Source organism: Chrysemys picta, chromosome 17 (assembly GCF_011386835.1).
Source record: "Chrysemys picta bellii isolate R12L10 chromosome 17, ASM1138683v2, whole genome shotgun sequence".
Classification (NCBI taxonomy): domain Eukaryota; kingdom Metazoa; phylum Chordata; order Testudines; family Emydidae; genus Chrysemys; species Chrysemys picta.
The window spans coordinates 9,857,193-9,871,039 of NC_088807.1; the positions used below are offsets into that span (position 1 = coordinate 9,857,193).

At 42.3% G+C, this 13,847-nt stretch overlaps 1 protein-coding gene across 2 annotated transcripts in view; it reads left to right on the plus strand.

Moving 5' to 3' along the window:
- LOC103307237 (butyrophilin subfamily 1 member A1-like) overlaps window positions 1-13,847 on the plus strand; it is a 134,907-nt gene that overhangs the window by 112,013 nt on the left and 9,047 nt on the right. For both annotated transcript variants that reach the window (XM_065570857.1, XM_065570856.1), the window contains exons 14-19: window positions 198-218; window positions 1,541-1,561; window positions 4,340-4,360; window positions 7,544-7,564; window positions 8,586-8,606; window positions 10,888-10,908. In XM_065570857.1, the coding sequence (XP_065426929.1) occupies window positions 198-218; window positions 1,541-1,561; window positions 4,340-4,360; window positions 7,544-7,564; window positions 8,586-8,606; window positions 10,888-10,908 (126 nt within the window). The remainder of the gene's footprint in view (window positions 1-197; window positions 219-1,540; window positions 1,562-4,339; window positions 4,361-7,543; window positions 7,565-8,585; window positions 8,607-10,887; window positions 10,909-13,847) is intronic.

Here is a 13,847-nt window from a genome sequence, read left to right on the forward strand (position 1 = left end):
GTGCTTTAAAAGTTATTATCATTCCCTGCTAAGACAAAAACGAGAAAGTGTTTAGATTTTCCTTGTTGTTTTATACCTTCTAATTTAGGAGATTTTTTAATTAATACAGTAACTAGATATAGAGAATACACGGTTTTGAGTAAACAAGATGTACACATTTAAATATCACTCACTCTCTCTCTCTCTGTCTCCTTTAGAATCATTGATGGAAAAAATAAGTAAGTTTACCTGTATATTGAAGGAATTTCAGTAAAATACAGATGATTTAGACCACATACATATATTAATTGTATTTTTCAAAACTGCATATATCTTACTACCCTCAGAAAAATAGGAAGAATTTTGCAACCAGATGTGTAGTCACACCCTTGCTGCTAACTGGAGCTCCACTGAATGAGATTCCACATACAAGGAAGGGTGTGTGGATTTGGAGCCTCTTGCAATAAGTGAGCCAGTAGATTTTAGTACAGAACTGCCCAAGAATTCATCAAGGAGACACTGAAGGCTGACATCCATTTTATGATGTAGATAGTCCAAATTCTAATCTGTTTGTCAGGACAGATGTAGTGTCATAGTTTTAGTGGTCCAATACTGCTGTGTTGCTCCTTTCCTGTGTCTGTACTCTCTAGGAAATATAATTCTTCCATAACATACATTGCAAGAATCATACCCCCAAAACATTGTTATCTGCAATGTTAACAGAGAAAATGGAACATTTTCTGAATAATTACAGGTATATTAGTGATAATTACTGTAAATGAACTCAACCAGAACTCTGTGACCTGTACAATATTTGGTGAAGCATACAGCAGGGAAAAAAAAAATCAAACATAAGAAATCATCCCAACTGCCTTCCCCCCTGCACTCCTTCTCCAAGTTCATCCCACCACCCAATACCACCTACTAATTCCTCTTCCCCAGACAAATGCCTGGGAGAAAAGGTGAAGTTTCAGCATGTCTTTAATATCAACAATTCTGGGCTTCGATGGGTGAAAAGGGAAGCAACTGCTGAAGGTGAGGGACCTTCACTGAACATGACCAGTCTCCAGCCCCTTCCTTATTAAATGCAGGCAATTGTTAGCTCAGCATTTCAACTAGTTGCAGCTGCTGGGACATCGCCCTGGGAAAGAGATGATTTCTGAGGTCACTACGTTTCATTGTTCAAACCCAACACATTGATTTACACAGAGATGTTGTTATCAAGATATGGGACTGAAACTAATGGCAGGTCACATTTCCTCTTAAGCACTGGAAACTTTCAGAATTTGATCTGAGCACTGTGGCTCAGGCTCATTCCTACTAACTTCATCTATTTCCAGTTCAATTGGCATAGGAAATGCAGGAGCTTTTGTGTCTGAACAGGCGGCTGCTAAACTGCTCCAGGCTCAGGCCACCATCCCTTCCCTGTACTTGATGATGAAGAGACGGTTACATGCAGACATTGAGTTCAACTGCTCACAAGAGTCCACAATAGAAATGATAGATCTGTGTCCAGTCTGAAAACTATGCACACAGTGAAATAACTGTTTTTATTTGGCAGGGAAACTTGATAAGGAAAAGGGTAAGTTTTCGTTTATATTATTTGGTTACACTCTGGGGTTCAAATGGTGCCCTCCTTTTCATTTGCACTATCTCCGAGACTTCACTCCGGGATTCACTACTGAGTGCAGGACTTTGGCTCAGAGCTCACAACTGTACAGGATCGTGTACTACACTCCATACTGTACCCTGGCCAGCCTATTTGTGCTACATTGCATAGTCAGGTGGTGTTCTGCAGACCCAGGTGCTGCCCACTGACAGGAGGGAGGAGGAGGAGGAGCTGTGAGAGGCACAGAGAGAGGCCTTGGAGGGAAGAAGAGAAGTGCTCATGAGTGGGCAGTATTTTTCCAAGATGGGAGGAGACAGGGAGATGCTGGGTCAAGACAGCATGTTCATGAAGGGAGAGGAGGAAGCAGGGAGAGCCTTGAGCTCTTTCTCTTTCTTCCTTCCTGTCATCCTCAGAGTGCCAATTGCTGCTTCACATACTCAGGAGTCGGACACAGAGCTAAAGCCAAGAGGCGCTTGTGACATACCAGAGTAGAATTCAGACCAATGTGGGGCTGTTTCATAACTGCCCTGCAACCTTGGGTGCCTTATGATGCCACCTGGGCTGCTCACAAACAGCCTTCCAGCATGCAAGCCACACACTGAGTGTCTGTGTGTGCCTGCTGGCTCTCACCATGCTTGTTTATACTGCAGGTTGACCCCAACACACCTCCAGTTCCAGATTTCCCTCCAAAAATGTGTGTCCTGTACTGCTCAACCCTTTCCTGGACAGTACAAATATGTAAAGTCCATTATTCCTGTAAGGGAATAATATGCCAGCTTGTTACCCTAAAATAGAGTTACTCAGACACATCAGCTTAAATACACTGGATTAGATAAAACTGTACATCAAGTTTATTAATTACAGAGGAATAGATTTTAAGTGAGTACAAATAATGAGGCATAATATTTGGAAATAGTTACAAGAAAAATAAAGATAAAACAGTTACTAGTACCTAACTTAGCAAACTATATTAGATTTAAGGAAAAATTCTCTCCAAGTGTTTCCATCAAGGTTACTGACCAAATTGTTCAGGTCAGGAGCTCCCTGAGTCCAATGTTTGTTTTCCTTTGTCTTCTTGCATGCAATGCCAGAGACAGATGGGAGGTTGGTGGGGGAGTGTCTTGGAGTGTTTGCACCTTGTTTTTTTAGTTTCAATCCCACTCTTGAAAAACATTTTTAACTGGTAACTAGCAGACAAAGATTTTATGGGGAAGGATTTTCCCTGATTTTTCCCCCCACCTGTTTGAGCTTCCTTTTTTTCCCCTTCCTGCTTGATGACTCTATTTACTGCTTAAATGAACATTAAGGCAAACACATATTCTTTTGTTTACAACAGACCTGTTTGCTGACTTCTGCTTGGGCAGGGCTGTGGGGGGCACATGTGTTAATAACATCATACAAGAGAATCTTATAACCTTACATAAAATATTGCCGCTCATAGTTGACCAGGACAATATTAACCATGAAATTATGAGTTTTTTCAAATGATACCATACAAGGCCTGCCTTTTATTATTATTACAATAGCGTGTAGGGTATGAATACCGGGGTGTATTCCATCACTGTGCAATGTAAGGGGTGCATGCATCTGCCCTTTGTAGGCTGCTCTATAGTCTGTGCACGCTGAAAACAGTGAGTCCAGCAATAAGGAACACCCCCCTCTCTCCTCCCTGCACACTAACACATTTGAAGGAGACAGGAGCCCATACCAGGGAAAGGGGAGGAGAGTCAGCACTGCTGTTGGCGGTTGAAAGAAGCAGATCTGTGCATGGGGAAAGGCAGGGGCTCATATATCAGGGTTCAGGGCAGGAGTTCACTAGTTGGTTGGTAGGACACTGGGACAAAAGTGTCAAGAGGCAGCAGGTACAACATAGGAAAATGAAGTAACAGGAAAGGGAGGCCAAGGATCAAAGGAAGAGGTTCCTTCACCCCATATCAAAATCTATGAACTTCAGAGTCTCTGAGACTGTGATATCTTTCCTCAGTGGGACACAGGCCATACAAAGTTGCAGACTTGCCCTGAAGCCATCCAGCACCACTGAAGAGCTGGACTGGGTACACCAGAGACCAACACAGATTTATTATGCTCTGTCCCTGACATTCAAAGACTCATATCTGTGTCACGGGGGCCTTTCAAAGGACTATCAGGGGCACTAAAGACTTGAGGCACCCCACTGACTGCATGAGCCTAAGGGGCTTCTGAACCTGCTGTGATTTGCAGGGTCCCTCGACCTCTGTGCTGACTGCTCCATCATCTGCCCCAAATACTCCATATAAATATATGAATCTATGGAAACAGAGAGAGACGACCTCATTTAAGGCTTCAAAATTCAGATCAAGAACTGAATAAGTCCTGGAGTCTGCACTCCCCTCAAACGCTTAGCAGGTTTCTCCCCAGGGCAGGTGAGAACACTTTGGTGCAGCTGTGAGAGGGCAGCTCACATGGTCCCTGCCCATGCTGCACATTTTCTGTGGATCAAAGAATGATTATTCCAACTCCATGGGTGTGGACCCTCATGAGATGGAAATTTACAGAGTGAGACCTCAAATGTTGCTGCATTTCTGTGACTCTATTTCTGGACAGGGGCTGTGAACAGGGACAGGCAGTTAGTAACGGGAAGGATTGGTGGAACTTGACTGGTAGTGAGTCAGGCAATATAATTTCTCACTCTAGGAAACTAAGCCATTATCTCAATTTGGACACTAAAATCAGTTCCTATTTTTTTTTTATTCACTTTTTTTTCTCTTTCAGATGATTTGCTGACTCAAATCGGTAAGTCCACACTGATTTCTCACTCTGGGAAATTATTCTCTTAACTTGAGCGATTGTCTCAACTTGTGCATTAAAATAAGTTCCTGTGTTGAAAAGTTCACTTTTGTCTTTCTCAGATACGCACTGGGTGGAATGGGAAAATCTTCACTGATTTTTGTCTCTTCCATTCACACAGAATAACACCATAAAAGTGATACCATATTTAATTACTAGTAGTCCCTGTGCACTAACTATGGCAAGTGTACACTGTATAACCTATGTTGTCTGGAACAGCACAGCTTCTATAAACCCCTTCAGTCTGTGCCGTGTGACCAAGAACTCCAGTGGGGTTGGTGCTTGGGGGTACGTAGAACATCCGCAGCTGCAGGAGGAGCAGAGGTGGTCAGGGGAGTTGGGAAAAGGTGGAGCTGGGGAGTGCAGAAAATATGTGAGGTGGATGGGCAGAGTTGATGGGGGTGGGATAGCTGTGTGGCTGGGAAGCACAAACAGAATTGATCTGGATACAAAATCGTCTTACTCACGATAAATATATGATAGTTAACAACACTAATTGTCACCCACATGGGTGATGGTGGTGGGAGTCCAGAAACTAGAAGAGAGGCCAGCGAGGGTTTTTTGTTTGTTTGTTTGTTTGTTTTTTGGGGGGTGCGCATTTGTGATTTTTGAACCTTTTGGGTTGGCAATGCCATATTACTTTGATATGCCTATATTATTGTGTGTAGTAATAGGGTAGTGTCCCTTTAAATTCTCTATGAGCCCTCTGGTGATTCTCCCCATGTTCTATAATTTTGAAGCAACCACAAACTACTCAGAGCAGCAGTATGTTTGCATCTAGACATTGCTTGCATGTTTATATTTAATAAACAGAGGTGTTAGGGACCTAGCTGTGCCATGTGGTTTCTCCATACCGCAATTGTTAGGCAAAGAGCAAGAGACACAATAAATGCCCATGAGACTGGGCTCCTAATCCAGGAACACAGTGAAACAGAGTGTGACTGGAGAGGCCTAGTGAAAGTAGAAGTAAAAGCAAACTGGACCCACTGGGCATGAAACTGCTCAGTGTGGGAAAACGATTAAAAGTGCCAGGCGGTTTTGGGAAAATGCAATTGTTTGAAGACTGATTAAAGGTCCCCCTTATTGAAAGATTGGACATGTATATACTGGTTAATGGTTCAGATGGTGAGAAATAGGTGGTGGTTATACTGAGTTTCGGGGGGGCTTAAATTTATAACCTGCTGCCTACCCTAAGATCTCATATTAAACCCACAGACAAAAAATCTGCAGCATGGAAATGTGTGAATAACTTATTTTTTGGTACACTGGAAATTCCAAAAGCTCTTCCCTCTCCCCCCCCCCCCAAATAGTTTTGAGTTAAAAGAATGTTTTTGATTTCTTTGACAAAATCATAATGTTTCTTTTAGATTTTGACCATTTTTAAATGTGGGGGGTTTTATAACAACATTATATTTTTTTTAAATGAAAAGTTGTTTTGAACTGAAAAATTGAAACATTTTCTTTAGAAAATGTCAGAATGAAACATTTAGATTTTGTTCTTCAGAATTTTTTTCATTTTTTTTTCTGACTGAAAAACTTCAGTAAAACTGACGAATTCATGAAATATTTCAGTGTTGTTGAATCTGCATATTTGGCCAAAACATGATCTGGCAGAAAAAATTTGCCCAGCCCTATTGCTGAGATTGTGGAAATTCCACTAAATCACCTATCCCCAAAGCCACTGGTGATTACAGAGCACGTCTGTTTTTATAAATGGAATCTAAACAAAAATGAAGCCATTCCTGAAAATGGTTTTAGTAAAGGGAAATCATGCCTCACCAATCTACTAGAATTCTTTGAGAGGGTCAACAAGCATGTGGACCAAGGGAATCCAGTGGATATAGTGTACTTAGATTTTCAGAAGGCTTTTCACAAGACCCCTTACCAAAGGCTCTTACTCAAAGTAAGCTGCCATGGGATGAAAGGGAAGGTAATCTCCTGGATCAGTAACTGGTTAAAATATAGAAAATAAAGGGTAGGTATAAATGATCAGTTTTCAGAATGGAGAGAGATAAATAGTGGTGTCCCCCAAGGGTCTGTTCTGGGACCAGTCCTGTTCAACATATTCATAAATGATCTGGAAAAAGGGATAAACAGTGAGGTCGGAAAATATGCAGATGATACAAAATTACTAAAGATAGTTAAGACCCAGGCAGACTGTGAGGAGCTACAAAAGGATGCCTCAAAACTGGGTGACTGGGCAACAAAATGGCAGATGAAATTTAATGTTGATAAATTCAAAGTAATACAAATTGGAAAGCATAATCCCAATTATGCATATAAAATAATGTGTTCTAAATTAGCTGTTACCACTCAAGAAAGAGATCTTGGAGTCATTGTGGATAGTTCTCTGAAAACATCCACTCAATGTTCAGTGGCAGTCAAAAAAGGGAACAGAATGCTGAGAATAATTAAGAAAGGGATTGAAAATAGAACAGAACATATCATGTTGCCTCTATATAAATCCACGGTACCCCCACATCTTGAATACTTTGTGTAGATGTGGTTGCCCGATCTCAAAAAAGATATATTGGAATTGGAAAAGGTTCAGAAAAGGGCAACAAAAATGAGTAGGAGTATGGAACGGCTTCTGTATGAGGAGAGATTAATAAGACTGGGACTTTTCAGCTTGGAAAAGAGACAGCTAAGGGGAGATATGATTGAGTTCTGTAAAATCATGACTGGTGTAGAGAAAGTAGATAAAGAAGTGTTGTTTACTACTTCTCATAACACAAGAACTAGGGGTCACAAAATGAAATAAAAAGGCAGCAGGTTTAAAACAAATAAAAGGAAGTATTTTTTCACACAACACACAGTCAACCTGTGGAACTCCTTGCCAGAGGATGTTGTGAAGGCCAAGACCATAACAGGGTTCAAAAAAGAACTAGATACATTCATGGAGGATAAGTCCATCAGTGGCTGTTAGCCAGGATGGGCAGGAATTGCCAGAAGCTGGGAATGAGCAACAGGGATTGGATCACTTGATGATTCCCTGTTCTGTTCATTCCCTCTGGGGCACCTGACACTGGCCACTGTTGGAAGACAGGATACTGGGCTAGATAGACATTTGGTCTGACCCAGTAGGGCCATTCTTATGTTCTTATGTCTGTGTTTTGTTTGTTTGTCTAGACTTAAAAAAATGGAAATCAGGTAAGTTTGCATTGGCTTTTCTACAGTTACAAGCAAAAGTTCTGTTATGCAACAAAAATAGTCCCAAATGTTTTTGATTTTGCTTGTACTTGAGTCTCTCCCACTACACTGTCTTGCTTAGTAGTTTTATTTTCTACTAATTTCTTGAAAATGCCATTGAACAATCCACCAAATCTGGAAAAGTATGCACACACTGAAAATATTTTTTTATTGTGCAGATACACAGAAAATGAAAATGGGTAAATTTTAATTCCTGTTTGAACAGTTACATTGAGAGGGCCACAGTCTACCCTCAGACTCACGTGTGCTTCAATGTAACTGAGGGTAGAAACTGAACTACAGAGGTTCAACAACAATGAGCCATGTGGGATTTCATCTCACCTGTGCTCCCCCCAAAAACAGTGTATTACTCAGAAGTGTTTTCAGTGAAACACACAGTGCAGTGATTAATGAGTGAATTGTTTCACAAGCTGAAGTTAATTTGAAGGGTTTATTAACGTTATAGTTGAGAGATTGCATTCTGATTTTTTTCTAAGATGAGTAAATGAAAATGTTGCTGGTAAGAAGGAAAGAAATACCCCTAAATTTGCTGAGTATGTCTGTTCCTGCCATCAGCTAGTGTTATCAGAATTTGGTTAAAACCTGATCAGGTTTTGCCCCCCTCCCCATTGGTTGGGTAACACTTGCACGCCTGGTAGTGGTGGAAGCCTGCAGCATGTCTGAAACTGATTGCAATTTTATTAGACAGTGGGATTTTGGTGTCCCTGTGGCAGGGAGATGGGGGGAGGGGGAGTCAGTGTCTGAGGTGCATTTTACACTTGTATTTCATGGTGAGAGATTCTGCAGCATTTCCAATTAGAGGAACTGGAACAGACCATGAATCAAGCAGGAGGGGAGAATACAAGGGCTAAGCAATGGGGGCCGTGCATGTGCAGCAATATTTCATCCTGGGAATTGCATCTCAGTTGAAAGCAATGGTTGTGAGAAAACTGTAAAGATGATTTGGTGATTTTTCTTTCAGACCCTGTCAAAGAAGTGGAGAGTAAGTTTCCATTGCTTTCTGAACATTGACACTGTCATAACTATAAAGGGAAGGGTAATAGCTGTCCTGTGTACAGTACTATAAAACCCCTCCTGGCCAGAGACTCCAAAATCCTTTTCCCTGTAAAGGGTTAAGAAGCTCAGGTAACCTGGCTGGCATCTGACCTGAAGGACCAATAAGGGGACAAGATACTTTCAAATCTTGGGGGGGGGGAGGTTTTTGTTTGTGTTCTTTGTTTGGGAGTTGTTCGTTCTTGGGACTGAGAGGGACCAGACATCAATCCAGGTTCTCCACATCTTTCTAAACAAGTCTCTCCTATTTCAAACTTGTAAGTAAATAGCCAGGCAAGGCGTGTTAGTTTTCCTTTGTTTTCTCAACTTGTAAATGTACCTTTTACCAGAGTGTTTATCTTTGTTTGCTGTACTTTGAACCTAAGACTAGAGAGGAGTCCTCTGAGCTCTTTAAGTTTGATTACCCTGTAAGGTTAATTTCCATACTGATTTTACAGAGATGATTTTTACCTTTTTCTTTAATTAAAAACCTTCTTTTTAAGAACCTGATTGATCTTTCCTTGTTCAAGATCTAAGGGGTTTGGATCTTGAGTCACCAGGAGTTGGTGGGAGGAAGGAGGGGAATGGTTAATTTCTCCTTGTTTTAAGATCCAAGGGGTTTGGATCTTGATTCACCAGGAGTTGGTGAGAGGAAGGAGGGGAATGGTTAATTTCTCCTTGTTTTAAGATCCAAGGGGTTTGGATCTTGATTCACCAGGAGTTGGTGAGAGGAAGGAGGGGAATGGTTAATTTCTCCTTGTTTTAAGATCCAAGGGGTTTGGATCTTGATTCACCAGGAGTTGGTGAGAGGAAGGAGGGGAATGGTTAATTTCTCCTTGTTTTAAGATCCAAGGGGTTTGGATCTTGATTCACCAGGAGTTGGTGAGAGGAAGGAGGGGAATGGTTAATTTCTCCTTGTTTTAAGATCCAAGGGGTTTGGATCTTGATTCACCAGGAGTTGGTGAGAGGAAGGAGGGGAATGGTTAATTTCTCCTTGTTTTAAGATCCAAGGGGTTTGGATCTTGATTCACCAGGAGTTGGTGAGAGGAAGGAGGGGAATGGTTAATTTCCCCTTGTTTTAAGATCCTAGGGGTTTGGATCTGTTTTCACCAGGGAATGGGTGAAGGTTTTTCAAGGCTTCCCAGGAAGGGAATCCATTGAAATGGTGGCAGCCGAACCAGAGCTAAGCTGGTAGTTAAGCTTAGAAGTTTTTCATGCAGGCCCCTACATTTGTACCCTAAAGTTCAAAGTGGGGATCCAGCCTTGACAGACACCAAACAGAATAACACTCTAGGAGTGATCCTGTGTAGTTACTTTCAGATGTCACTACTCAACATGCAGCAAGAGCCATTTGTTACCTGCTGGGTTTTCTTTCCATCCTGATTAGTTCACCCATAGTCAATCAGGAAGGTGCATGAACTCCGGGATAATTATCCTGGCTGCACAGCCAGCTCTTACAGCCAATGGTATAAGGGTTTTGTTGAGAGCAAGAGTGTGCACTGAGGGAATGGCAGAGCTCACCTATGCTCCAGCCCTAGAGGGCCCCTCACCAGCTGATGTAGGTTAGAGCAGCAATGGCTCTGAGCTAATACTGTGTACATTTTGACACATCACATTTGATAAACTCTGTCATGTGTTGGGTCTCAGGTAGAGGTGGTTCCAAATGGCATTTTTTCCATAGAAAATGTCATCTCTATAGACTACATCTCCTCTGATGAACCATGGTCAACCATCTTGGTAAGCGGAGCCTGTGCATCGTGGTCTCACTGGCCATGGTGCATCTTGGTATATATAGTTCATCTGGGAAACCCGGACCATATAAGAAAACAGGGACATGAAGTAACCGAATCACAGCTCCCACCAATTTTCCTCCGAAGTATTTCACTTTTCAGTTAAAACTAAATATGTTTTGTTTGTTTGTTTTATGACAAATCAATGTTTTCTGTGTTAAGCAGATACTCTTTGCAAAAAGAATAAATAATTTTGTTGGAAAGCCAATCTTTCACTGAAAGCCAGTTTCAAGAGAGAATTTTTGATCAACACTAATTTCAGTCTCTGGTTTCTAACTGATGCTTCCAAAATGTGTTGGATTTCAGGAAATTGGGATGTGCATCCACCATCTATTTTGCCCCTTTCAGAACCTCCCAAGGACAATCATTTTATTCTGTAGCATACATTTGAAAATAACAATGTGTAAAAATCTAAACATTTGGATGTTTATTCTTTTTCAGAAACGTCTGAGATCATTGACAGTAAGTCTGCTTTGATGTCATACCATTTTCTCTAACAGATGATTTTATCATTATGTCTTCCTTTTCCTGGGATAGTCTCCTTGGTCCTGCAGGGAGAGACAGTCCCATCCATGAGGTGCTTTCAGCCTGGCAGAAGAGAATTAGATGTACTGTATAGAGGACAATGTGTTGCACTTCCCCACCAGGTTGGCAACCTAGGGCTTGTCTGGATGAATAGTTAGTGCATAACAAGTTGGGGTATAAATAGATAGTGCATTAGCTGTCCATGTGGACCCTGCTGGCACACACTAATGATTCCGTAATGTGCTTTGATGTGCTCTGCTTTGAAGCAGGAGCAGTTCAGTGTCCACTAGGGAACTGTTAGTGTGCGGCAGCAGGGTGTACACAGACATTTAATACATGGCCGGCTATTGCACTGTGAATTTACATCCCAGCTTGCTGTGCACTAACTGTTCACCTAGACAGAACAACCAGTACATGACTGAGCATGGGTCTTCCTTCCTTCCTTCCTTCCTTCCTTCCCACCTGCATTGCATCACCAGAGAGGGCCAAGTACATGAGTCAGCCCTTTCTCCTTCCATGGTCCCTTGGTTCTTCAAGACCTGCAGGTGTCACAAATGGGAGGGCAGTTCGGGGGTCACATTATTAGGGGCTTCTACAACCCCCACCCTTCCCTGTGATATTTCGTGTTTGAGGGTGGGAGGGGCATTAGTGGAAGTAAGGGACTGTTTATGGAGGTGGGGATGGCTTAGGGGGATGGTCAGGGAGGGTAAGAGGGGAGTCTCAACCAGCTCTAGCTCTGGTGTACACTACAGACTGACCTTGGTATTACTACGTTGCTCAGGTGAGCAGTTGCTTTAGGCAGCAGTGACCAGGATATGGTCGAGTTCAGGATCCTGCCAAGAGGAAGAAAGGAGAGTAGCAAAATGCAGACCCTGGACTTGAGAAAAGCAGATTTAGGCTACCTTAGGGAACTGATGGGCAGGATCCCCTGGGCGGCTAATATGAGGGGGGGAGGAATCCAGGAAAGTTGGCAGTATTTTAAAGAAGCCTTATTGAGGGCGCAGGAACAAACCATACCGATGTGCAGAAAGAATAGTAAATATGGCAGGTGACCAGTGTGGCTTAAAAGTGAAATCTTCGTTGAGCTTAAACTCAAAAAGGAAGCTTACAAGAAGTGGAAATTTGGACAGATGACTAGGGAGGAGTATAAAAATATTGCTATAGCAGGCAGGGGTATAATCAGGAAGGCAGAATTGGAGCAAGCACCTCAGCAAGTATTTGCAATGACACCTGCAGCCTCTTGAAAACTGAGTAGGGTTTATTAGTCAACTGCAACACAACAACAGGAAGTTGGTAGGTTAGCATAGAGATGCAAAATTAAGACATCATCCAAATTGGCCAACCTCCCTTGAACCATGCTGCTAAAGAAACCATCTTGGTTTCCTCATTGTATCTCTGCCCTGTTGTCTCCCAGTCCCAGATGAGCTCCTGTGTCTCTCTAAAGGCCAGGCTTTATGCTCACTTCCTGTCACCTCTTGGTCCATAGTCCCCCTCTGCAAAGTCATGCTGAGCTCACACTTTCCACCTGCTGGAGTTTCCAGTTGTCAGGTGCCACGTATTGAATCATTGGGGTTCCCCTTGTCTTCCCAGATCCTCCATTGATATTAATCAGTTTCAGCCAGTCCTCATTGGCCTGTTCATATCACCCCAGACAGTTACAAGAAACACACACCTCATGTCTCCTGCTCTGCCCCAGGAGCTGCATGTTAACTCTTCCTTCACTCACTGGGTAGCAATCCCAAGTCAAATGATTCACTTCCACACATGTCAGTCATGAAAATATTACAGAAAATTGTCACTCATCACAACTAATGGGCAGAATGGCTCCAGACCTCCTCAGGATGTGGCAAAAGAGATCCTCTTCCTTCATTTTCTCCCCCCTATGTCCCCTATCCTGCAATGAGATCTGTGCTGTCGACCTTCTCACTTGTGCAGACTTCCACTGCCATCAGCTGGACTCTGCAGGGTTACAGGTCTCACACACGTAGAACCAACTGCAGACTCAGGACCAAAACTGCCTCCCAGTGCTCTAGAGGACCACGCACAGGGCTGTGAGATGGGAGGACCTGCAGATAGTGAGTTCCTGATGTAGGTGGTGGAATGATCTGGAGCTAGTTGGGCCACCTCTAAATCTAGTCAATGTCATGCTTCTGGCCCATGCCTGTGCATCACCAGAATGAGTAAAAAGAATAAAGGGAAAAGGTGGGTGAGGTAGTAACTTTTATGGACCAATCTCTATTGGGGAAAGAAACAAGCTTTTGAGCTTACACAGAGCTTTTTCTCAGGTCTGGGAAAACTACCCCGAGTGTCACAGCTAAATACAAGGTGTAACAAATTGTTTAGCATAAATGGTTAATACACACTGAAGGAGACCATTCAAAGTGAAATGGCCCATTCACATTTCTTCAGTTGATAAAAAGGGATCTTATTAGGTTACAGATTCTTGTAATAAGTCATAAATCCAGTGTCTTTATTAAGACCAGGACTTTGAGTGGCTAGCAAAGTTATGAATTTAAGCTCCCAGGCTCATCTTTTGAAAGTGTTGTGCAGGTTTCCTTTGAGGATGAGCACTGAGAGGTCAGATATGGAGGGACTGTTGAATAAAAAGTGTTCATCCACCAGTGGTAACTTGTCTTATTCTTTATCATTTTCCTGTGTGAATTCATTTGAGAATGTAGTGATTGTCTGGTTTCACCCACACAGTTGTTGAGGCATTTAGTGCACCGAATGATGTACACCACATGTTGTGATAGGCATGCAATTAATCTTGCTCACTCCATATCTGACCTCTCAGTCCCCAAGGAGAGGCATAATATTCACAAACCCAAAATAAATTAAAATGATGTCAATATTAAAAAGTTATTTTTGCTTTGCAG